The sequence below is a fragment of the Lepus europaeus genome, chromosome 6 (genome assembly GCF_033115175.1).
Source record: "Lepus europaeus isolate LE1 chromosome 6, mLepTim1.pri, whole genome shotgun sequence".
NCBI lineage: Eukaryota > Metazoa > Chordata > Mammalia > Lagomorpha > Leporidae > Lepus > Lepus europaeus.
The window spans coordinates 3,156,373-3,182,176 of NC_084832.1; the positions used below are offsets into that span (position 1 = coordinate 3,156,373).

The 25,804-nt window shown below is 59.2% G+C and overlaps 1 protein-coding gene across 1 annotated transcript; it reads left to right on the forward strand.

The window, feature by feature from the left end:
• Positions 1-235: 235 nt before the first annotated feature.
• IRS2 (insulin receptor substrate 2) lies at positions 236-24,399 on the forward strand. Its single transcript, XM_062193945.1, has 2 exons — positions 236-4,183; positions 24,214-24,399. Exons 1-2 carry the CDS (start codon positions 256-258, stop codon positions 24,216-24,218), a joined length of 3,933 nt encoding a protein of 1,310 aa, XP_062049929.1. The 5' UTR covers positions 236-255; the 3' UTR covers positions 24,219-24,399.
• The last annotated feature ends 1,405 nt before the right edge of the window (positions 24,400-25,804 follow it).

The window sequence follows — 25,804 nt, forward strand, 5'->3', positions numbered from 1 at the left end:
GGGCCCCGGTGCGGCGGCCGCGCGCGCCCTAGGCTCGGCCCCGCGGCGCGGGGACCCCCCCCCCCCACCGCCGCCACCGCCGCCACCTCCGACTCTCGGCCCGGCCGGCGATCACCCGCCCCCTCCCCGCCCGCAGGAGGCCGGGGAGGCAGCGGCCGCGCCCGGCCAGGAGCGCGCGCGGGGCCTCCCCGGAGCCCCCCGCGGGACGCGCGCTCGTGCGGGCGGGGGGCAGGGAGCCGCCCCCGCCGCTCCGCGATGGCCAGCCCGCCGCCGCAGGGGGCTCCCGGGCCGGCGGGCGGCGGCGAGGCCCCGAACCTGAACAACAACAACAACAACAACAACAACCAGGGCGTGCGCAAGTGCGGCTACCTGCGCAAGCAGAAGCACGGCCACAAGCGCTTCTTCGTGCTGCGCGGGCCCGGCGCGGGCGCCGACGAGGCGCCGCAGCCGCCGCGGCTCGAGTACTACGAGAGCGAGAAGAAGTGGCGGAGCAAGGCGGGCGCGCCGAAGCGGGTCATCGCGCTGGACTGCTGCCTGAACATCAACAAGCGCGCCGACGCCAAGCACAAGTACCTGATCGCCGTCTACACCAAGGACGAGTACTTCGCCGTGGCGGCCGACAACGAGCAGGAGCAGGAGGGCTGGTACCGCGCGCTCACCGACCTGGTCAGCGAGGGCCGCGCGGCCGCCGGCGATGCGCCCCCGGCCGCCGCCGCCGCATCCTGCAGCGCCTCCCTGCCCGGCGCCCTGGGCGGCTCGGCCGATGACAGCTACGGGCTGCTGGCGCCCGCCGCGGCCGCCTACCGGGAGGTGTGGCAGGTGAACCTGAAGCCCAAGGGCCTGGGCCAGAGCAAGAACCTGACGGGCGTGTACCGCCTGTGCCTCTCGGCGCGCTCCATCGGCTTCGTGAAGCTCAACTGCGAGCAGCCGTCGGTGACGCTGCAGCTCATGAACATCCGGCGCTGCGGCCACTCGGACAGCTACTTCTTCATCGAGGTGGGCCGCTCGGCCGTCACGGGCCCCGGCGAGCTGTGGATGCAGGCCGACGACTCGGTGGTGGCGCAGAGCATCCACGAGACCATCCTGGAGGCCATGAAGGCGCTCAAGGAGCTCTTCGAGTTCCGGCCGCGTAGCAAGAGCCAGTCGTCCGGCTCGTCGGCCACGCACCCCATCAGCGTCCCCGGCGCGCGCCGCCACCACCACCTGGTGAACCTGCCGCCGAGCCAGACGGGCCTGGTGCGGCGCTCGCGCACCGACAGCCTGGCCGCCACGCCGCCCGCCGCCAAGTGCAGCTCCTGCCGGGTGCGCACGGCCAGCGAGGGCGACGGCGGCGCGGCGGCGGCCGCGGGGGGCGGCGGCCGGCCCGTGTCGGTGGCCGGCAGCCCGCTGAGCCCCGGGCCCGTGCGCGCGCCCCTGAGCCGCTCGCACACCCTGAGCGGCGGCTGCGGCGGCCGCGCGAGCAAGGTGGCGCCGGCGCCGGCAGGGGGCGTCCTGCAGCACAGCCGCTCCATGTCCATGCCCGTGGCGGCCGGCCACTCGCCGCCCGCCGCCGCCACCAGCCCCGGCAGCCTGTCGTCCAGCAGCGGCCACGGCTCGGGCCCGCCCTCGCACGTGCCGCACCCGCTGGCCGCCCACCACCACCACCACCACCAGCACCAGCACCAGCAGCCCCCGGGCCAGCGGCCCTCCAGCGGCAGCGCCTCGGCCTCGGGCTCGCCCAGCGACCCGGGCTTCATGTCCCTGGACGAGTACGGCTCCAGCCCCGGCGACCTCCGCGCTTGCTGTAGCCACCGGAGCAACACGCCCGAGTCCATCTCCGAGACGCCGCCGGCCAGGGACGGCCCCGGGGGCGGCGAGCTGTGCGGCTACATGAGCATGGACAGGCCCCCGAGCCACTGCGGCCGCGCCTACCGCAGAGTCTCCGGGGACGGCGCCCCGGACCTGGACCGCGGGCTCCGGAAGAGGACCTACTCGCTGACCACGCCCGCGCGCCAGCGCCCGGCGCCGCCGCAGCCCTCGTCCGCCTCGCTGGACGAGTACACGCTGATGCGGGCCACCTTCTCGGGCAGCGCGGGCCGCCTGTGCCCGCCGTGCCCTGCCTGCTCCCCGAGGCCCACCTACCAGCCGTACCCGGAGGACTACGGCGACATCGAGATCGGCTCGCACGGCGGCTCCGGTGGCCTTGCGCGCCCCGACGACGGCTACGTGCCCATGACCCCCGGCGCCGCCCTGCTGGTGGGCGCGGGCGGCCGCGGCGACGACTACATGCCCATGAGCCCCACCAGCGTGTCGGCTCCCAAGCAGATCCTGCAGCCCCGCGGCGCCGCCGCCACGGCCACCACGGCCCTGCCGCCCTCGGGGGCGGCTGTGCCCACGCCCCGCGCCGCGGCCAGCCGGGCCTTCGCGGGGCCTGCGGGCGGCGCCTACAAGGCCGGCTCCCCGGCCGGGAGCTCCCCCGAGGACAGCGGGTACATGCGCATGTGGTGTGGCTCCAAGCTGTCCATGGAGAGCGCCGACAGCAAGCTGCTTCCCAACGGGGACTACCTCAACATGTCCCCCGGCGAGGCGGGCGCCGCGGGCACGCCCCCGGACTACTTCTCGGCGGCCTTGCAGGGCGGCGGCGGCGGCACCGGCTGCTGCCCGGGCTCCCTGCCCCGCTGCCACAAGGCCGCGCACCCGTGCGGCGGCGACCACTATGTGCTCATGAGCTCCCCGGTGGGGCGTATCCCCGAAGAGGACAGGCTGGAGCCGCAGGCGACCCCTGGGAGCGCGCAGGCCGGACACCCGCAGCAGGCTCCCCAGGCAGTGCCTTCGCCCCTGAGGCCGGGGGGCCGCCCGGAGGGCCCCCTGAGCCAGCGCTGCCGGGCGGTGCGGCCCACGCGCCTGGCCCTGGAGGGGCTGCACCCGCTGCCCGGCCCGCAGGAGGACACGCTGCCGCCCGAGCCCCGGAGCCCCGGCGAGTACATCAACATCGACTTCGGCGAGGCGGCCGCGCGCCTGTCGCCCCCGGCCGCGCCGCTGCTGGCGTCGGCGGCCTCGTCCTGCTCCCTGCTGTCGGCCAGCAGCCCGGCCTCGTCGCTGGGCTCGGGCACGCCGGGCACCGGCAGCGACAGCCGCCAGCGCTCCCCGCTCTCTGACTACATGAACCTGGACTTCAGCTCGCCCAGGTCGCCGCGGCCGGGCACGCAGGGCGCGGACGCCGCGGGCCCCCTGGACGGCCTCCTGTCGCCCGAGGCCGCCTCGCCGTGCCCGCCGCTGCCCCCTCGCCCCTCCGCCTCCGCGTGCTGCCCGCCGCCGCCGCCCGCGCCGGGGGACCTGTACCGCCTGCCCCCCGCGCCGGCCGCCCCCGCCCCCGCGGCCCAGGGCCCCGGCGCTGCCGCCCGGGCGCTCTCCAACACCGGCGACAACGACGACTACACCGAGATGGCCTTCGGCGTGGCCGCCACCCCGCCGCAGCCCATCGCGGCGCCTCCGAAGCCCGACGGGGCCCGAGTATCCAGCCCCACGTCCGGCCTGAAGAGACTGAGCCTCATGGACCAGGTGTCGGGCGTCGAGGCCTTCCTGCAGGCCGGCCAGCCCGCTGACCCGCACCGGGGGGCCAAGGTCATCCGCGCCGACCCGCAGGGCGGCCGCCGCCGCCACAGCTCCGAGACCTTCTCGTCGACCACCACGGTCACCCCCGTGTCCCCGTCCTTCGCGCACAACTCCAAGCGCCACAACTCGGCTTCGGTGGAAAACGTCTCTCTCAGGAAAGCCGGCGAGGGCGGCGGGGGTGCGGGCGCGGGCGAGGAGCCCCCCGCATCCCCGCGCCGCGCGCAGCCGCCCGCCCCGCAGACGCAGACACAGGCGCGGCCGTGGACGCCCGGCCTGCCCGCCGCGGGCCTGCTGGGCTGCCCGGGGGCCGGCGGCTCGCCCATGCGCAGGGAGACGTCCGCCGGCTTCCAGAAGGGCCTCAACTACATCGCCATCGACGTGCGGGACGAGCCGCACCCGCAGGCGGCCGACAAGGGCGCCTGGAGCCGGGCGCGCGGCCTGGGCGGCCTGCTCAGTGCCGTGGGCGGCGGCGGCGGCGGCGCAGGCGGCGGGTGCGGGGGCCCCGGCGCGGGCACGCTGCCCTCGGCCAACGCCTACGCCAGCATCGACTTCCTGTCCCACCGCCTGAAGGAGGCGGCGGCCGTGAAAGGTGAGCTCACGGCCTGGGCCTGGCCTGGGAAGGGGGCGGCCCCCAGCCCCGCTGCGCGCCCTTACCCTGCGTGTCCGCGTGGCCTGCAGGGAGGACACACCCGGCCAGGGCAGAGCGCGGGACCCTGGGGCTCAGCTGGGGCGGGAGGCGCAGCAGGGGCAGGGGAGCGGGACGGGAGGGTCAGGGTTGAGCATGGATTTTGCCTCCCTAGCTGTTTCTTGGGCGCGTTGAGCAGCGCGCGCAATAAGCCAGCAGGTTAGAGGGCAGGGCGAGGACCAGGAGAGGGAGCTGGCCGCAGAGCCTTTGTTCTGAGCGGTGCCTCAGTCCCGCGGGTGGCTTAGCCTGTGCGTGGCAGAGTTGGTCCGTGGGTGTAGGACCACAGCTATAGAGTGACCGCGTTGCCATTCTTCCGCCCCCCCCCCCCCCCGAGGAAAAGCTACTTCCGTTTTGAACATTAGAGGTGTGGAACAAAAGATGGGAGATGCTGCGTCCTAGCATCCGGAGCCGGGCGCCTCGGATGCGTTGTCAGAGCGCAGCCGCGGCTGGAAGGCGCTGTGCTGGGAGTTGCTTCAAAGCACCGGTCTGTGCTGGCGCGGGCCAGCCGGCCCCCAGGGTGTGGCCCGTGGGCTCACCACGGTGAGGTCAGCACACTCGAGCACTTTTGTTTTGTTCTGCCCAGATGGGTATATGTTGTAGTAAGTGTGAAAGCAAGTATACTTTGCACAGTCTGACTGTAACAACTCCACCCAGCCAACCGGCCTGAGCAGAGGGGACCCCCCCAGCTCTTGGTGGAGTGAGCAGGGGCACAGACCTGACCCAAACCGGGGGGCTCCAGGGCAGGGTCTCGGTGGCAGCAGGCGGGGGCTGGGGGCTCAGCTGTGTTCACAGACCCGAAAGAACTCCAGACTTTTCTGATAAAGCAGATCCTCAAACGTGGGGTTTGTGTGTGAGATAAGGCCCTTCTCAGACGAGGGAGAATTTTGAACTGCGAGAGATAAGTTTATTTAGAGACCCGAGTTAGCTGATTTGTTGGGTTTCCCACAGTGTGAAATTCCTGCCAGCCTATGGGATTAACCTCTCTGGAATCCAAACCGCAGCTCTCTGCTCCCAGCCGGCTGAACAAAGATGAGGGATGGTGTGGTTGCCGTTTCTCCCAAGTCTGTGGCTGTCCGGGTGAATGTCCTCCCAGATCACCACGCTGTGTCCGCTGTGGCAGAACCACAGCTGAAAAAAAAAAAAAAAAAGGCACACCAGCTCTGGCTCCTGGCAAACTCACCGGCACACCGTGAGCAGAGGGACCATGAGGCTGAGTGTGCCGTCTTAGCCGGCTTGCAGGGACACTGTGCTCTGTCCCCTCAGGGAGGGGACATTTAGAAACTCAGAACCAACGCTCACCTTCAGCTCACCCACGCAGCCAGAAACGCGCGTAAGGCTCGGAGGCTGCACGCCTCCTCTGGGAGCGGCGTTTGTAGTGAGGCTTGCGCTGGGTTCCTTTGAAGATGGGGTGGAAAGCGCACCCCCCCCGCACGGAGCTGCTGGCCCTGTAGTGGCGTGGAGGCAGGATAATTTGGGGTTACGAGGGTGGTGTTTGGGAGCTGGATCGGTGGCACTGGAGACACAGCAGTTGGTGCCGGGTGGTCGTCCATGGTGGAATCAGGAGGGGGCTTGGACGCAGACACCAGTTGAAAAGTTCAGGGCGGGTTACCGGGGTGTGTGTGTGGGCAGGTGCAGGAGTACCTCCCTGCCATTGAAGTTTGTTGTCTGCAAAGGTGTCACCGAAGCCACTGTGCTTTAAACATGCATTTTATGTGGCTTTTTTTTCTGCTAGGATCGCAGACCAGTGTACACCATAAAATATGCAATAAATAGTGTCGTTTTCACCACGGTGAGACTTTGCTCCACCGTAGTCTCTGTGTGTGTGAAACGGCATAGATAAGAATCGTCTGGATTTCAGTTTTGTTTGACAGTCGGACTGTCAGTTTCCAGAAACAATGACATCACGATTCCTGTTTAAAAGTATTGGCTTTTGAAGTCTAAGAGAGTTTGTATTTCTAGCGGGGTCCTGGGACAAGCTGCCTTGGCTGGCTGGCTCCTGCCTGCTCTGTACGCACAGACAACCAAGGTGCTAATGAAAACACACACAGGCTTTCATGAATGAAAGTCACATGACCCGTTCCATTTCCTTTATTGAAAGAGAAACCTTTACAAAAATAGTGCGTGGTAGAAGGAAACGTTGGGCCAGGATCAGGAAGCAAGGTTTCTGGTTGCTGATCCTCGTGAGTCATTGTGGGCCTGGGCGAGCCGCCTAGTGCCTCCCTCTCACTTTCTCTGCCTGTGAAATGGGAGTGATTACAAGCCTCCCCTCGCTGTGTCACGCGGAGCTCATGAGCGTCAAGAGTGTCGCAAGCGCTCCTGCAGGGAGGTACTGGGAAGCCAGTGAGACTGAAACCCCGACTACAGTCAGGAAAGGGACGTGGGTGCACAGGGTGCTCACAGGTTCACCCAGCGCCGGAACAGAGCTCAGAGCAGCTGAGAGTGGAGTGGATGCCTTCCCCGCCCCGTCGTCGGAGCTCCGGCACGGTCTCCCATGACCGCTGCCTTGCTCCCCTGTGCATTGAAGATCTGCGCCTGAGCCATGGCCCGTTGCAAGGGGGTGGCCCATTAAGTCATGCAAGGAAAACACTGTCCTGATCCAAAGCTGCATGATTGAGTACCCTTGATGATTGAAGTGCTAAGAGCTGTTGAGCAGATGAGGCTATCCAAGGGCGCTTCAAAAAGTTGGTGAAAGATAGAATTTATTTTGGTGCAAAAACTTGAAATCCGTGGTAGTTTCTTCCTAAGCCACGTTTTCCGGCCAGCTTTCTGAAGCCCTGTCGTGGACGTGGAATGCACATGGTTAAAAACCGGCTGTTACTGGAGGCTGAATTAGAAGAAATAGGGAAGCCGTATGTGTTCCCTTGTTTATTTGTCCGTTCTCTGATCTGAGGTCTCCTTGTTCGAGCTGGCTGGATGAGGCTGTCACTCGCATTTGATGGGTAACGCTGCGTTCTCCTTGGTTGTCAGATCAGGGTGGGGACACATTTGATTCTTTGGTTCTCCCACACCCCCCAAAAAGGGAATTTTAATTTTATTTTCTTTGGAACTGTTGGTATTAAAATGAGGCTCTCTTTCTGGGGAGCAGAACTTGCCGAGGTTTTAGTAGCAGCCCGGGCATAATGGGTTTTCTGTTAAAATTCCCACTAATGTGCTTTGCAGCAGAAGCACAGTTCCAAGAGCTGGTTAACTTTTGATATCAGATCTGGCAACTGCACAGGGTTTTTTGTTTTGTTTTCTTGGCGGGAGGGGCGGGGAGAGGGGTGAGGGCAGCGCAGAATCAAGTGTTCCCATTTCACCTTGCGATCAAAGGGACAATACAACCTTGCTCGTTTATCTGTGTTGCCGAGTGGAGTGGGAAAAACACGGAGGGTGCAGAAGACACGGTGCCCCCCCCCATGCACCCACACACACACCCCTCGGGCAGCTCTCACCCAGGTGGGCACAGGTGGATTCCCCGAGAACTTCTCTCTGCACACAGAATGTGCGTTTCCACGCCAGGAGGGCAGGGTGCTGTAGGGGACCAGCCATGTACAGCAAGGGTTCCTGGGTCCCGGAGTCACCGGCAGGGACTGTTCCGCTACCTGCCACCTGCTGGGTTTTGTGAACCGCAGCTGTCCCAGGGACACTCTTTCTGTGTTGCGTTCCTTAGGCAGAATGTGTTCCCGTCCTCTCAGGTAGAGGGCGGAGGCCAGAGCACAGGGCGGGTGTCCTTCTCAGAACGGGTGAAGTCGGAAGTGCTGAGCTGAGCGCTTGATTTCCTTCATGACAGCGACAGACTCAGAGGCGCTGAGCCCTAACATGATATACACAGCAGGAGACTAACTCTTTACCAGGACCTTGTTCTCTGGGTGCCGGCGATACATGATGCTAGTGTGTTTGGAAGTCTTAGTTCTTAGTTCAGTTCATTATATTAGAATACGGAAGGAGATTTGGGTGAAAACTTGCTGGCTGTGTGCTTGCACATGATAGAAACATCAGTCTAGCTGTGCTGATGTCTGCTAGACTAGAGAGCTGCTGAGTTTGCCTAAGGTGACTTTTTCTTGACCAGAGACAGTATAACATGGGAGCTGGTAAATGGCTTTATATATTTACACCTGCAACGAAGATTTATAAAGTGTGTCTTGCTTATTGTACCTTTGCTGAAATTTGAATATTTGCTCCAATATATTTTTTAAAGATTTATTCATTTATTTTAAAATCAGAGTTACACAGAGAGAGGAGAGGCAGAGAGAGAGAGAGGTCTTCCATCCAATGGTTCACTCCCCAACTGGCTGCAACAGCTGGAGCTGTGCCGATCCGAAGCCAGGAGCCAGGAGCTTCTTCCAGGTCTTCCACGCGGGTACAGGGGCCCAAGCAATTGGGTCATCTTCTACTGCTTTCCCAGGCCATAGCAGAGAGCTGGATCAGAAGTGGAGCATCTGGGACTTGAACTGGTGCCCATATGGGGTGGCGGCTTTACCTGCTATGCCACAGCGCTGGCCCCGACCCAATATTTTGATCCTCAGTATACGTTAAAGATAAATGATCACGGCCGGCGCCGCGGCTCACTAAGCTAATCCTCTGCCTGTGGCACCGGCACTCCGGGTTCTAGTCCCGGTCGGGGCGCCGGATTCTGTCCCAGTTGCCCCTCTTCCAGGCCAGCTCTCTGCTATGGCCCGGGAGTGCAGTAGAGGATGGCCCAAGTCCTTGGGCCCTGCATCCGCATGGGAGACCAGGAGAATCACCTGGCTCTTGGCTTCGGATCAGTGCGGTGTGCCAGCCACAGCGGCCTTTGGGGCCATTGGAGGGTGAACCAATGGTAAAGGAAGACCTTTCTCTCTGTCTCTCTCTCTCTCTCACTGTCCACTCTGCCTGTCAAAAAATAAAAATAGGCCGGCGCCGCGGCTCAATAGGCTAATCCTCCGCCTTGCGGTGTCGGCACACCAGGTTCTAGTCCCGGTCGGGGCACCGATCCTGTCCCGGTTGCCCCTCTTCCAGGCCAGCTCTCTGCTGTGGCCAGAGAATGCAGTGGAGGATGGCCCAAGTGCTTGGGCCCTGCACCCCATGGGAGACCAGGAGAAGCACCTGGCTCCTGCCATCAGATCAGCGCGGTGCACTGGCAGCAGCGCGCCTACCGCGGCAGCCATTGGAGGGTGAACCAACGGCAAAAAGGAGGACCTTTCTCTCTGTCTCTCTCTCTCACTGTCCACTCTGCCTGTCAAAAAATAAATAAATAAATAAATAAATATAAATAAAAATAAAAAAAAGATAAATGATCACATGCATTTTAATCACTGGGTCTTTTAATTCTTATTTTAAAGGGTATCTGGTTTTCCAAAAATAAATATTTGGGGCTGGAGTGTGTGTGTGTGTGTGTGTGTAGTTCCATAGTATGTTACCCATCATTCTCCGAGAGGTTGACTGTGAATTTTTTTGTAACTGAAACTCAGATACTAATGATTCAGTCTCTAATCATGTTAAAACTCTGTCACTTCAAGCATAATGACCGACTTCCTGTTACTTGAATTTCTCCATGTGGAGTCAGTCCTGATACTTGAGTGAAGTATTATGGTATAGGATTAGATTTCCATTTTTTTCAAAGCATAAAAATAAGTATGATATCATTCACTGTATTATGTGATTTTTCATGGTTATCTTAAAAGCCGCGTTTATGTTCAGCATGACTCATGCCTTCATGGTACTAATGCTTCACCCTCAATCCTCATGACTTCCTCTGTGGCCGTACTCAGCTCACCCTTTGCCTCCGAAGCCCAAGTGTAACTCACAGTCCCAAAACTGGAGGACAGTGACCACATTGGAACTGTGGAAGGCGGATGTAGTGGAATGCAGCCGTGGTCAGTATTGAGAGGCCATTGCATGGGTCAAAGGACTCGTGCGGTGGTGCACGGATGCTTTACCTCGAACGTGTCATGCCGTTGGGACATTTCCTTACGAACAACATCGTGGGGCGCTCCAGAGCATCCCGGGGTAACCCGGACAATCTCAGGGTAACCCGGAGCATCTTGAGGTGATGCAGAGCCAGCTCCAGCCCCGTTTTCCAGAGCGAAAACTTGTGGCTTGGAAAAGCCGAGTGGCTTACCGAAACCCCTGAGCCAGGGGGAGCAGGGTTGGGGTCTGCCTCGGACCTCTGCTGGCCCTGCTCTGGGCCCCTCGCTCCCTCTCGCCTCACCTGCCTGTGGGCGGGGCAGCTGGGGCACGGGGTTTGCCCGGGGTTTGCCTGCAGACCTGCCTCGGGCAGCTGTCAGCCCCCAGTTTGGTTTTCAGTTCCCTCGGGTGAGACTTAATTGTTTCATTTCCCTCTTTTGTTCCACGGCATATTATGAGTTTCCCAGCACATTGGGAGAGTTAATGAGGAAGATAGGACGTTGTAGGAGAAGCCCTCTTAATTTTTCCTGTATTTTTTTAAGCCCGTTTTTGCATCTGCCAGTTTGAAGAGCTTAAGTTCTGCTGTTCTTGGAGGGCTCTGGTTTCGGCGGTGTTGCTGGTGCCTTTGCAGATCCCACAGTAGGAGCTCGTGTGTAGGGAGGGGTAGGGCCCGGGGAGGTCCAGCTCGGCTTCCCAGGCCTGGGCTGCTCTACAAGGTGGAAAACTTGGCCTCCTTCCTCCAGCCATTCCCACGTGTGTCTGAGACAAGCACCGTGGATGCCACCAGAATCCTTCCCAGCACCAAGTGCATCAGAGCGCGGTGACCGTCCGAAAGCCAACACCACGGCAAGGGCATCTTGAGGGTAATGCGTTGGCCACCAGTGATAGAACGTTGCGTATTTATTTTGAGGTTGTGCAAACAGTGGCCTCGGGAGGCCGGGTGTCGTGTTCAAGGTCGTTGATGTAATTAGTGGGCGAGCCGTGTGTGAGTACCATCAGGAATGCAATGCAAAGGATGGCAGGTTGCATTGGGTTGGTTGTGAGCAGCTTCCTCCCGGGGCCTGTGCCCTCCAGAGCAGCCGCGTGGCCCTGGAAGCCGTGGCAGGATTTTCTCTTTGAAACACTCCAGTAGACTGCTTCCTGCACAGACTAAAAGGTGCGCTGGGGCCGGAAGTGGAGAGCGCAGGAGCAGGATCCAGGAAGCTGTAGCCCAGGGGATGGGCTGATCAGCGCCGCCTGGGTGGTGCTGGCTGCGGTTGACAAATAGTCGAGTTCATGAAAGTGTTGGAAAAGAAGAGAAAACGGACAATTCTCAGGAGAGTTCAGATCTGAAGGCTGCGACATCCGACTGGTCCGGGTCCTCGCTGCTGTGTGCAGGTTCACGTGGTAGCTAATGGATCAGGCTGTGATGTCTGTACACTTTCAGTGATTTTCAGATACGTTTATCCTGTAAGTGAAATGTCATACACTCCTCACTGTGAGTGAGTCCGCTAACAGTTTCCCAAGATAGGAGCCATTAACCTGTTTAATGATGAGTTTGTTTGCAAACCAGCCATGCCATTGTCACTGTCGCGCACACGCTGCTGGCTGGAGCCTGCCTCGTGGCACAAACAGAACTGGGAAATGCCCCGAGTGTTTCAGGGACAGATGAGAGTGGTGGTGTTTCCGCTGAGCTTGAGAAGAGTCACGGTCAGAATCCCCTGCCCTGCGGTAACGCACATGTTGCTGCTGCGCGGGCCAGATAGGGCTGGAGGCACAAAGCAACTTGTGCCTGAGCCCCCAGGGTCTCCCCGGCCCCTGCCCTGCCCTGCCCAACCCAGCCCTCAGCAGGTGCGTCAGGCTCCGGACTCCAGGTGCCTGTAAGGGTGGCTGGGGGGAGGGGTGGGGGAGACAAAGTGCAGAGAGAAAGGTTGGAAGGCGACTAAGGTGCCCTTACTAAATTTAGAAGTGACGCAAGTGCAGATGGTGCTTTAGGGACTCTGGGCGCTGCCCGGGGTTAAGCGAGGCGCGGGTGAGCTGGCGGTCGCTTTTTGTTGGAAGAGACCAGGGGTGGAAGTACCAGGGCTGTGCTGCGCTGCGGGCGCGCCGGAGCTCTGGAAGTGCCTGCCTGGAAGGAGGTCCTGGTTTCTAGTTCTGGGACCACACCTTGACACCCCGGGTAGCGTCTCCTAGAATAACCCGCTGCCGTGAGCCGCTTCTGTGGTGTTGTGCAGACAGGGTGGACTTCATTTGTTTTTCCCTTGTCTTCCGCAGGGAAAGTGACCCAAGTAGCATTTGCCACAGGGAACAGATCTGCAAGGTGCCCATGCGCTCTGCCGGCTACACTTGCAGTTGCATTGGGGGAGGCTGCTGGGAGGAACTTACGTGACACTGACTGCTACGTGTCGAGCCAATGCGTATAATTCAATTGAAAGTGTACTTCAAGTATGCTTTAGCAACGTGCGGTAGTTGCGGCATTGCAAGATCTTTCTTTTCTCCTTTGGAGCCGTATAAATCCAAGAGTGTAAATTCATTGCAGTCAGTTTCAAAACACTCACTTTAACTGAGTAAGCAAAAAAAAAAAAATTTTTTTTTTTTCATAATAAACCATGTGGAAATACTGATACGAAAGCCACATGCAATCATGGTAAATGTACGTGTGAAGGAGTTTGCAAACATCCTGGAGATTTTGTCCTGATGAGGCTTCGGAACGGGGATTTTCTTGTGAGGAGTGTGCGGCTCCTGGCTGCAGGGGCTGGTGGAGACAGGGCTTCCTGCACACAGCCGGCTCCTCGCTGTGCAGGCTGAGGCAGCCGGAGCTCCCAGAGGAACAGCTCTGCAGTGAAACAGCCACATCTTCCCGGCACAGGCACCCAGAGAAGCCCCCGGGTCCGTGTGGGTGGCGCAGCCGGGTCTCAGCGCACCGTGGCCAGGCAGCTGCTTTTCTTGCCAGCATGGGGAGGGGTCTGGGAGACACAGGGAAATGTGGAACAATCTGCCCCATCTTTACAGCCCATGTGCACGGACCCCCGCCCCCCAGCAGGTGCCCACCCTTCGGGACTCGTGGCCGGACACACAGAACGGGTGTCCCTGCCCCTCCCCCACCCACAGCGCAGGAAGTGTTTGGGCCCGGCTGGAGTCAGCTTGCTCTGAGCTCTTGCTGCCCGGTCCTGCTGACAGCCCTGCCTTTGTTATCGATCGAGTCTTCCAGAATCTTCCAGCTCGGAAGCTGGCCGGTTAGCTCTCCTTCCCCTGCTCGCTCTGCTTGTTCTCGGCCCCCGAATTTCTGGGACAGCAGTTCCTTCTCTGGACGCACGGCTTCCCGGCGCACTCACGGGCTCGCCCTGCAGAGGAGCCGATGGTTCAGGCTGTGTTTAGTTCTGCTGCCTCTGCAGAACTGTGCCTTGTCATGGAAGCCTTACTGCTTGGAGTGTAGCTCCGTTTTCCCGTAAGGGATCCACAAAATTTCCCATAATCATAGTTCTTTTCAAAAATCTGATGCTTCCGAATTGCTTAACGGTGACTCATTGCACGAGTAATTTCCAGATAGGGCCGTGCGTGCTGGCCTCAACGCCACAGCTGTGTGATGTTGGGGCTGTGGCCTGACCCATTCCCCTCCCCGGATGCAAACACCTGTCCAGGGGCCCCTCTTGCCCTCCTGCGTGACGCCCACCGGCGCCCCTCCCCCACCCCATGCCCAGCACGGTGACCCCAGCGCGGCTCCTGCAGCCAGGGCCTGTGGCCGGAGCAGAGGCTGGGCTGGGAGCCGCTGGCACCTTTTACCGTCTCTCACTGTTCTTCTCAGACGAAGAAGAAAGTGACAAATGACAGGCATGGCACTCATGGCCTGGGCAGGGGGAAGGTGGGGAGCAGGAGGAGGTGGGCAGGACAGAGCCGCGCCGGCTCAGAGTTCAAGGTTAGCCAAGCTGGTCGACGTTCATGTTTTGCTCCTTTAAAGGTAATTGAAGCACTTTCAAGATATTTCAAATACTTTGATGTTTGGGAAATTTTAGCATGCAGACCGGAGAGAAATTGGTTTAGCTACCAAGGGAAAAAGAAAGACATGCAGGAGTGGAGCTTTAGTAAGTCGCTGACCTTTGGAACCTGGGGGGAGGCTCAATGTTGAAGCAGCGTTGTCAGTGGAGGTAGGTGCTCTGGAACGGGAAGCGGGAGGTGGACAGGCAAGACGGCTGTGACACCGAGGAGCCTGAAGTCCTGAGGAAGCAAAATATTCAGGGAGAGATGGGCGTGCAGAGGTCCTGGGTGGACAGGGAGAGGTGGACGTGCGGAGGTCCTGGGTGGACAGGGAGAGGTGGACGAGCAGAGGTCCTGGGTGGACAGGGAGAGGTGGACGTGCAGAGGTCCTGGGTGGACAGGGAGAGGTGGACGAGCAGAGGTCCTGGGTGGACAGGGAGAGGTGGACGTGCAGAGGTCCTGGGTGGACAGGGAGAGGTGGACGTGCGGAGGTCCTGGGTGGACAGGGAGAGGTGGGCGTGCGGAGGTCCTGGGTGGACAGGGAGAGGTGGGCGTGCGGAGGTCCTGGGTGGACAGGGAGAGGTGGGCGTGCAGAGGTCCTGGGTGGACAGGGAGAGATGGGCGTGCGGAGGTCCTGGGTGGACAGGGAGAGGTGGGCGTGCAGAGGTCCTGGGTGGACAGGGAGAGGTGGGCGTGCAGAGGTCCTGGGTGGACAGGGAGAGGTGGGCGTGCGGAGGTCCTGGGTGGACAGGGAGAGGTGGACGAGCAGAGGTCCTGGGTGGACAGGGAGAGGTGGACGAGCAGAGGTCCTGGGTGGACAGGGAGAGGTGGGCGTGCGGAGGTCCTGGGTGGACAGGGAGAGGTGGACGAGCAGAGGTCCTGGGTGGACAGGGAGAGGTGGACGTGCAGAGGTCCTGGGTGGACAGGGAGAGGTGGACGTGCAGAAGTCCTGGGTGGACAGGGAGAGGTGGACGAGCAGAGGTCCTGGGTGGACAGGGAGAGGTGGACGAGCAGAGGTCCTGGGTGGACAGGGAGAGGTGGACGAGCAGAAGTCCTGGGTGGACAGGGAGAGGTGGACGTGCGGAGGTCCTGGGTGGACAGGGAGAGGTGGACGTGCGGAGGTCCTGGGTGGACAGGGAGAGGTGGGCGTGCAGAGGTCCTGGGTGGACAGGGAGAGGTGGACGTGCAGAGGTCCTGGGTGGACAGGGAGAGGTGGACGTGCAGAGGTCCTGGGTGGACAGGGAGAGGTGGACGTGCAGAGGTCCTGGGGTGGACAGGGAGAGGTGGGCGTGCGGAGGTCCTGGGTGGACAGGGAGAGGTGGACGAGCAGAGGTCCTGGGTGGACAGGGAGAGGTGGACGTGCAGAGGTCTTGGGTGGACAGGGAGAGGTGGACGTGCGGAGGTCCTGGGGTGGACAGGGGAGGGACGGGCGTGCAGAGACCCTGTGATATAGTGCCTGTGTCTCCCAGAGCCTGGCTTCACAGAAGCCTGCTGTTGGAGGGGCCGGGGTGCAGGCGGGAAGCCCAGAGGGCTGCTGCCCCTGTGGTGTGGAAACCGCTGGCACCTGGTCCGGAGTCTGGGCTTGGTTTCCTTAATTTTTCTGAAACATAAAAAGAATGATGATTTCACACAGTGCCGTAAGCCTAACTGTTTTGTAAAAAGTTTGTTTTTATTAGAGAGAGAGCGAGCTTCCAGTCTCTGAGTCACTCCCTAAATGCCTACGCCAGCTGGGGCTGGGCTAGGCAGAAGCCGGGAGTCGGGGACCCAATCCAGGTCTCCTGTGTAGGTGGCAGGGACCCACGTGCTTGAGCCATTGCTGCTGCCTCAGGGGAGCTGGGGCTGGAACCCAGGCGCTCCGATACGGGATGCCGGCGTCCCAGCTGGCCCCTGGCCCCTGGTGCCCAAGGCTCACCCCAGCCCGTCCGTTTTGATAGCATTACAATGAGGGTGTCACCCTCCAGTCGCTCACTTTAACCCTGTGGGTCGTCATTCGTCCCATGTGGGAGTGCACAGTGCCCTGCTGGCTCTCTGCGGGACATCGGGGAAGCGACAGCTTGTGGTGCACAGAGCCCCGTCAGGTGTCGCCAAGTTGGACAAAGCTGTGCCTCGGCCGGAGTGACATCCCGGGGTGGCGCATCGCTGAGGGACGCTGTCCAGGAGGCCATTTGCCGAGACCATGACAGGAGCGTGTGGTCAGTGCTCAGTCTCCACTCAGGCCTGGCTTCAGTCATTTGGGTCCCTTGGGAGGTGGCTTGGAAGGGCACGCAGGCGACGGTGACAAGCCTGGGAAGGAAAGCATGGCACCCGGGGTGTGGGCAGCGCTGTCTTGTCACTCAGCACTCACCCCCTCCTTTGCTGCCTTGCGCAGTTTGGGAAATGAAGTGTGTATTTTGCTGGATGTCCCTATGGCTGGCTGCTGGCCGGCGGGGATACTTCCGTTCACATCTCACAGGTCTCCCCAGGCTGGCCCCTGCCTCTGTGCCTGAGAGGCAGGAGGCTGATGGTCACAGCTGGCGGCCCCAGCCACATGGGCAGCGCAGCCTCCTGGACGTTCCAGGAGGGCCTGGGCAGCTGAGGCTCCCAGGAAGAACTTTTGCAAACACCCCAGTGTGTGTGGGTGGGGGTGGGGGGTTGCTGCCCTGGGGAATGCTGGGCTCTGGGTCCCCAGCGTGGGGAGGGCTGCAGGCGGGCTCCTTGCCATTTTAGGACACGGGACTCTTGGGGCAGCTCAGGCTGCTTGGACAGAGGCAGGGGATCAGGGTCCCTGTGGCAGCCCTGGCTCTGGGCTTAGAGAGCACCTGCTGTAACCTGACCCGGCCTGGGCGTGGCCGGCCCTGTGATGCTGGCCACCCCTGTGGGTTTCCGGCCCCCACTTCTCCAAGGAAGGCCTGGCGATCAGCTGCTGCCTTCTGTTTCGTTTCCCTGCCCGGTGAATGGCCTTTGTCCTAGCTGGTACCTCGGCACTTTCATTTTTCATTACTGAAACTTCAGTAAAGAGTGCCTGTCTGGGTGTAACTCCCTCTGGGCTGTGGCGGAAGCACTTCAGCGCGGGCTGCAGGCTTGCGCGCCTTGTCCCATACATGGGGGAGAGGCAAGGGTGTCCCTCCCCCCTCAGCCCTTGCCAGCGGGAGCCCGGGCTGCTGGCTGCCTGGGGGAGGGGCCATGCCTCAGGTCCCTGGCAGCCGCCCCTGTCTCCCCCTGAGCACACGTGGGCCTCTTTCCGGGTGTTTTGTCTCACGCCCACGGCATGAAGGAGCCGGCGGCCGCAGTGCTAGTTAGCGTCACCCCCGGGGGGACAATCCCACTTCTGTTCCCGGCTCTCCCGTTGAGACAAGCGGCTTCCTTTCATGGCGGGACCTATCTGCCCTGGTCGCTGTGCCTTCCTCCATGGTTGGTGAGCGGCCAGGAGTCATCCTCGAGGGTGTAGCTGGGCAGGGGGAGCGAGCCCGGGGCTGATGGCAGGTGTGCTGGCCACGGCTGGGGTGGCGGGGTCTCAGGAGTCTGCGGTCCCACACGTGTGCTTACACGCGTGTCCTGCTTGACCACACAGAAGGCAGCAGGACCTCAGCCAGAGGTTGTGAGTCAGGCCAGGAGTGCACACTGTCCGACACATTTCACATGCTGCAGTGGGCCCCCACGGCAGGAAGCCGAGCAGTGACAGGGCTGGCTGCTGGGGCCCGACTCCGTGCCGTCTACACCTGCGTCTGGCCCAGCCATGCGGATGGCATGGGGTTCAAAGGAGCAGAGGGGTCCAGCCTGAGTCATACTGCCAGCTGCCGGGCACCACAGCGCATGGCTGAGATGGCTGGGGGGAGGGGGCGGGGGGCATGCCTGGGGCTGCGTGGAGGGGAAGGGAGTCTGCCCTTGTGGTAGTCAGTGGGGTTTGTCCCTCATCCGTCCACCTAGCTGGGTGCCCATCCACATGGGGGCTTTGAAATGACACAGGGCTGAAGTCCCACGTGTGTGGATGCTTCAGAGTGCAAGGGGACTTAGCCCTGTTATCTGAGTGTTTGAAGGAAGGGCTCTGTCCAGGTGATGGCCAGCACCAGGCTGCCTAGAGGTGTGCGTGTGAGTGTCTTGGGCATTCCCCCGTCCCTTTATTTCATGGGAAAAATGTAGTAATTAGTTCTAATAATACTTAAATGATGTCAGACATAAACTCTTTAGGGGGGCTGCTGTTGTGGCACCAGCAGCCTATTGGTTTGAGTCCTGGCTGCCCCGGCTTCCCTTCCAGCTCCCTGCTAACTCGCCTGGGAAGGCAGCAGAGGACCCCGCACCCACAGGGAGGCTGGATGGAGTTCTGGGCTCCTGGCTTCTTTGGCCTGGCCCAGCCCCAACCCTTGTGTCCATCTGGACCATGTCAAATATATAAAGAAACCTTTTAAAGAATATTTTTAGCCTACGTAAAGTAAGTGTTCTTACGTGAGCCTAAAACGTACAGAAACGCACAGAATCTGAGCGCAGAGTTACGTTGTTTCCAGGCTGCCTGCGGCTTCCGTGTGAGTTGCATCCCAGCCCCAAGGTTCTCCCTTGACCTTCACACTCTCAAATGGCCCCAGCGCAGGAAGAGACTCGGGGCCCTTTACCGGCTGCCGGTCCCCTGGGTGTGGCTCCTGCTGATCTTGTGCAGGGAGTGTTCAGTCACACTCGGACTGACCTGGGGTCATGCTGCACCATGCATGGAAAACCACAAAGGTGAGCCACGGGCGAGGGAGATGCTGGCTTCACAGTCGCTCTTACGACCTGCTTTTGTAGGGTCTTGCTGGGTGGCAATTCGTTTCTAAAGGATGAGGACTTGAAGATTTTGTCCCCAAGGGTGTCAGGTCTTCCCCAGGGGGAGCACGCACGCAGAAACCTCAAGTTTATTTTGGTTAAAAAAAAAAAAACGTAAATCTTCACAAAGTTCATGGATGATGCATGTTGTACGAAAATGCTGCAGAAACGTTTGCACCCAAACAACTTGGCTTTTAGTTGCATTTTCCCAGAATTTCTGAAGCCCCCTCAGGAGCACCGAGTGCTCATTTTAGGGCCATGGCAGTGTCTCCCCGCAGCCCAAGCCTGTGTTCCAGTGACGGGTGGCTGCCACTCCTGTGCCCTACAATGTCCTCGTGGGAGATGAAACTGGCTGTCTTCTCCTCTGGGTCTCAGACAGCTCTAAGGATTTGTCCTTTAGACAATTTTATTTTGCTTTTCCACGTGTGAGAAATAGCGGACGCCGTGTGCTGGTTCATTTTGGTTTATCTCAGCAAGCTTGACTGGGGCATCACCAAGTCCCCCAGTGCTGGGGACTTCAGAACACAGACCAGAGGCTTCCTCCAGCAGGCAGTACATCCCCCCCACACACGCACTGTCTAGTAGTTGTATTCGACACTAGCACTATCTAATCTCCTTAGAGGCCGTTTTTAAAGAATTAATCAAAGAACTCTTACTTAGCTGTGAACTCTCCATGTCATATACGCAGAGAATAAACCAGCAGTGACCGTGACTTGGGGGGATGGGGAAGAAGTGGGGAGATGCAGATCAGAGGATATAAAGTAGCAGGTGTGTGAGTTCAGCAGGTACCAGGATCCCAGGACAGCATAGGAGGTAGCTTTGTATCCTGCTGGGCATTTTGGCTTGGTAAATGGATTTTAGCCTCTCCTCTGTCACCCAGAATGTTACCATATGAGATGATAGATGCATTAATTGGCTTCACTATGGTAGCCACTCTCAAAAACCTTGCGGAAAACAGAATTAAAAGATCATGTGCACACCTCGGGGTTCTTAACGGACACAGGCAGGTCTGCATGCGGCTGTCCATCTGCTGAGGCTGTGTCCGTGCAAACTAGCACAGGCTCCCGGGTAGGAAGCTGAGTGTGTAGAGGAATTGCAAGTGTGGTGGCTAGCGGTGTGGGAGGCCCGAGCGCGCCCAGCCACTGGGGGACGAGACATCAAGACGGGGCTCGTGGGGGACTACGCAGGTGCTAAACAGAGCCAGGCACCAGCTACTCGCCTCACCCTTCCCCGGAGATGAGGCTGGCCTGTCCCATGTCACATGTGTCCTTGGCTTGGTCGTGCAGTCAGCAGGAAGGGGTTCTAACTCAGTGGGAGTGAGATGCTCTGGGCTCTTGCAGATGTGGCTGGGAGGCTACTTACTGCCTAAACTCACTTCCTCTGTATTCTCCTCCTAAGTGGTCTTTGTTCCAATATAAAAGAAAGTTCAAGTACCGTTTTTTCTTAGAATTTCAGGCTTGTTATCACACCCCACCTTATTGGGCTTTTTTTTTTAAATATTAGAGTGTTTGCTTTTAATAATTCAAGGAGATACTGAATTATCAGGTTTATTTTTCTAAGAATTTCTCCTGCAACTGAAAAGTTTATTTTCCCTTCTCTCTCTTGTGTTTAACCCCAATGGTCTACACTGGGCTCTTTGCCACTACAAGTAGAAAACTCGATTTTCAGAGGCAAAGGGTTTTCATCTTGTTATGCAGATCAATATTTGTAACCATCCTAATTCAGGGACCTCTGCATTCTTGGGAGTTTTGCCCCCTGGTTGGTGGAGTGGTGCCCACCTCTGGGGCACTGTGCAGGGAGCCTGTGTGGGGGTCTCTGTGGGGCCCATAAGGCTGTCCATGATGTAGCAGGAACCTGGGCTGTAGACAGAGCCCCTGTGTAAGAATGTCTGTAGATGGTGGTGCGCTGAAGACAAAGGGATAATGCAGGCTCAGTCATGTGAGCACCCTCAGGATGCAGGCTCAGTCAGTGTGAGCACCCTCGGGATGCAGGCTCAGTCATGTGAGCACCCTCAGGATGCAGGCTCAGTCATGTGAGCACCCACGGGATGCAGGCTCAGTCATGTGAGCACCATGGGATGCAGGCTCAGTCATGTGAGCACCCATGGGATGCAGGCTCAGTCAGTGTGAGCACCCTCGGGATGCAGGCTCAGTCATGTGAGCACCCACAGGATGCAGGCTCAGTCGTGTGAGCACCCACAGGATGCAGGCTCAGTCAGTGTGAACACCCTCGGGATGCAGGCTCAGTGTGAGCACCCACAGGATGCAGGCTCAGTCAGTGTGAGCACCCTCGGGATGCAGGATCAGTCATGTGAGCACCCACGGGATGCAGGCTCAGTGTGAGCACCCACAGGATGCAGGCTCAGTCAGTGTGAGCACCCATGGGATTCAGGCTCAGTCATGTGAGCACCCATGGGATGCAGGCCCAGTCGTAAGCATGAGCACCCTGGGGATCCAGGCTCAGTCATGAGCGTGAGCACCCTGGGGATGCAGGGTCCATCACATGAGCACCCTCGGGATGCAGGCTCAGTTATGAGTGTGAGCACCCTCAGGATGCAGGCTCAGTCAGTCCCCCCCCCCCGCCAGGCTGGATAAGGGGGCTGCTTGGGAAGGGCCTGAGTGCAGGACCATGGAGGCGGGGTTTGGGTGGAGCCGTGTGACGAGGAGTGTGCGTGCCTGGCTGAGGGTGATGGGATATGTGTGGTGCACTGGGCTCCTCCTCCCTCGCCAGCTCCCTGCCCAGCCGCTGTCATCGGACACTCGGCCCACGTATTGCATGGAAGTTCCCCGTCTGTTTTAATGACAGCATCTCCACGACTTGATGTCTTCTGGGGTGGGCAAGGGACGTAGAGCAGACTGAAGGTGGCGCCTCCAGGGCCGCCCTGTGTCCCTGCTGGTGGGCGTCCTCGTGTGCTCCTTTCAGTGGGAGAGAAGGGGGTGGAAGTGTTGCACGGGGACTACTGACCATGCGGAGCGTCCTGTGTCCAGGGGCCAGCAGAAGGAAGATGAGGAGTGGCCAGACTGCCTAGACTGCCTGGCCTTTGTGTGGATCACTGTCATCCCTACTGAAGTTGGTTTTCGTTGGTTGGTTTCTACTCAAGAAACTGCACACAGGTGCTTCTGTGGATGGGTTTGTGGTAGCAGCACACCAAGCAGGACAGAAGGTGTGGCTACACAGGTGTGGCTCCTGGTGTGCAGCCCCTCTGGGTGTGTGTTGCTCTGGACTCGTGTGTGTGCAGGCTGCAGGCTCACAGAGTGTCTTTGTCCTTTGGCTGTTGATGAGTTGAAAGACTGGATCCCTGCTTGATGGGCAGGGCAGAGAGGCCCTGAAATTCCTGGTTTGTTTCTAGCAGGATCAACAGGGATAAGAGAATAAATACATTGTTGCCGTAGTCTCTCTTTAGGCAGCCTAAACACCTGTGTGTTGAGGGTACCAGGTGCACCTGTTGGGGGCTGTGTTCTGTTCTCCTGGTCCTCCTGAGCCAGATGGATTTTCAGGGCGAGCGATCCCTTAGCTGGCTTTGAAGGCGACTGAGCGTAGAGGCAGAAATGCACTCGGTTCCCGAATTCCAGCCGACTGGAGCGTTTTCAGCTCCTCCTCCTCCCTGGGGTAGGGGGTGGGGGGTTGGGGGCGGGGGCCAGAGCAGGTGTTGAGGCCATTGCCAAGTGTGTGGCTGGCCTGGATGGTGGCCATCGTCCAGGTCAGGCGCCACGAGTCAGACACCCAGCCTGCCCAAGGGTCCCACCCCGTGGTCCTCGTGACTCTCCGCATCTTGCTGACGCCGGCTCGCTGGTGTGCAGCAGGCCATGTGGCAAAGGCGGGTTTCGGCTGCCGACTCGTTCAGTGTCTGAAACGGTTGCCTTTGCTCGTGCGTCCTCCGTTCAGACAAATCTCTTGGTGAAAGTTGGGTTTCACACGCAGGATTCTGAAACCCATCGGCGGTCCTGTGAACGGATCAGCGAAAATGGAAAGTCCCTTTTTTTAAGCAGTCATTAGCCCTCCGTTTTTATGACTGTGTGTTTCAATTTGAGAAATTGAGGAACTTAGTTGTAAAGTGGGTTTTAAGATACGGACTTAGAGTTAAAGTGAGACAGTTGGCTAATGTTTGTGGAAAAATAAAACAGACGTTGGTCACAAACCTTCTGTAGGTAGAATGCGAGTCTTGGCCTACTAGGGGACAGTCGTGGGGTCCCCCCAAAATCAGGACCTGATGACAAAACCCAAGCCCATTTAGGGTGAAGCGTCAGTCATTGCAGTGAGTGCCTGTTGGTTTTGTGTGTGTGGTTTTTAGCTTGGGAGGCAGGTGGTCAGGCGGCCAGAGAGAGCTGCAGTCTGCTGCTTCATTGCCCAAACACCCACTACAGCCTGGCTGGGCCAGGTGGAAACCAAGAGTCAGGAACTCGGTCTGAGTGTCCCACGTGGGTGTCAGGGCTCGAGTAGTCGCCGTCACCGCCGCCTGGCGGTCTGCAAGAGGAGGAAGCCGGAGCCAGGTGTGTGAGCCAGGCGCTCTGCTGTGGAATTCCGATGCCCAAACAGCCTCCTCACCATGGCCATGTGCCGGCCCCCACCTGTGAAATTTTAGGAGGACACAAGCTTTATAAAAATAATAAGCTTTTTGAAACTATGAAGATAGAAGCCGGCTTTGTGGCATAGCGGGCGAAGCTGCTGACTGCAATTCTAGCATCCCGCTGCTCCACTTCCGATCCAGCTCCCTGCTCATGCACCTGGGAAAGCAGTGGAAGATGGCCCAGGTGTGTGGGCTCCTGCACCCACGTGGGAGACCCGGATGAGGCTCCTGGCTCCCAGCTTTGCTTGCCCACACCTGCTGTTGCAGCCATTTGGGGAGTAAACCAGCAGACTGAAGATCAATCTCTCTCTCTCTCTCTCCCCACCCCCTGTAACTCTGCCTTTCAAATAAGTATTGTAAAAAAAAAAAAAAAAAAAAAAAAAAAAAAAAAAAAAAAAACACATGAGATAGCACATCCTGGGGAAGTGGTGCAGTAAGACACTGAAGATGAGGAGTGGAGGGAGTGTTTGCCACGTTCGCTGACCCGCACGCTGCCGGCTCTGCAAGGGAGGTCGTGTGTTGGGGTCATCGCTGCCCCAGCGTTGAGGGTGGCCTCTCAGCTTCAGGACACACGGGCCGTGTGTGTCCCGCCAGGATCAGAGAAAGCAGAAAAGAGTGAGAATCCCAGGGAGATCAGCTGGGTGCGAATTCTCGGGGATCTTAGCACAGCACAGGCGGGCAGCTCCCCACGAGTGCGCAGGAAGGTGCAGTCCCCGGCCGGGGCGGGAAGGGGTGGGAGGCGGCGGCGCCCCTGACCACTGTCCTCCTTTTGCAGAGTGAAACGCCCAGCAGAGCGGAAGCCGACGTCTCCCGGGTTGGAAGCAGCTTGCCCTCCGTGTTGGGATCTGAGCGGTGACCCTGCGAGCCGCCCACGCCTCTCGTGCCCCCACGCGGGGCGTTCACCGTCGTGCTGTCCATGTCCTGTTTGTTGTTGATTTTTTAAGAAAAAAAAAACACAGAATTAGCTGAAGGAGCGATTCTCAAAGACCGTTGGATGTTCCCATTGGCCGCGAGACGTCAGGGCCAGTGTCTTAATCTCCTCCTCACTTTCATCTTGGCTCAGCAAAGGCGCCCCTCAGCATGCTGGGAGATTCTACCGACAGCCATGGAAGTGGTCAAATCTGGTGTTTCCTGGCACCCTCTCAAAGCTACCACAGTCCTACCTCAGTTCAAGGCTAAGCCGCAGCAGTGTGGCCAGGGCCGTGGCGGGGCGTGTGCCCCGTGTCCGACGCCAGGCACCTGCCACGCGCACCCACACACAGCCCAGCGGGGGACTGACGCGTCCCCACGGGAGTGAGATCCGGGACTGGACTCTGAAGGTGGATGAATGGTGATGACCATCCGTCACCGTGGCAGCTGGGCTGGGGAGCGGGCCGGGGAGGGCAGGGCTGCTGTCTCCTTCTCACGTTAGCAGACGTCTCGGGTCTGCTTTGCATCCGTGTGTCTGTGGCAGAAACCTTTTGTCCTGCTCACCCGCACACACGTCTCTGCTGTCCTGAGCCTCGGGGCTCGCGTCTCTGTAACCAAAAATCCACGTAGGCCTGCTCGCAATTCAGGGGTGGCGCGGGTTTGGTAGACTTAATTTAAAAAACAAAACAAAAATTGTATTGTCTTTATATAATGCTATGATGCTGGCCAATGAGGCTGCCTTCCGAACAAAAAAGAAAAAAACGAAACTAATTAAAAAGAAAAAAAGGCATTCCAGCCCTTGCGGTATTCATGGAGAGAGAAAAGAATCCCACGGTACGCGTCCCTCGCCGGGCAGACCCCGACAAGACTGCCCTCGTTCCGTGTTTTCAGTCTCTGAAAATGTATCAGTGTTGTGGCAGTCACCACAGACGTCACCGGAACTGCTGAGCTGGGCCAGCAGAATGTCCCGACACCTTGCTGCTCCCTGGGCACCGTCCGGAGGTGCACCCAGCCCTGCGTCCCCTGACCGTCACCTAGAGGTTACACTAATCCATTGGACACATGAGTGGTTGGTTGGTTTTTTGCTTTTTTATTTTGTTTTCGTTTTGGAGAAGAAATATATATATATATAAATAGATAGATCTATATCACTATAGAATAATGCATTAATACATCGAGGCTTCTGTAGAGAAACACCAAAAAATCCAATGTCTTAAACATGTATTTAATGGCAATGCGAGGGTCTTGCTGCCGCCACGCGGAGCGGCTGGGACAGGGGCTTGCATTGCAAGACAGAGCTGAATGTACCGTGATCCCTGGACACTCAAGGTTCCCCTTGTAGGAAGTCACACGTCACCTTGTTGGACGGAAGGCTGAGTTCGGTGCGTGGCGTCCTCTATCAAGCTGTATAGAAAGTCCCGACGTCTCTGTGTCGTATGGGGACTGCGAATCCGGGC

Bases quoted from the DNA above. Each gene is read 5' to 3' on its own strand.
- IRS2 (XM_062193945.1), top strand. From the start codon at position 256: ATGGCCAGCCCGCCGCCGCAGGGGGCTCCCGGGCCGGCGGGCGGCGGC.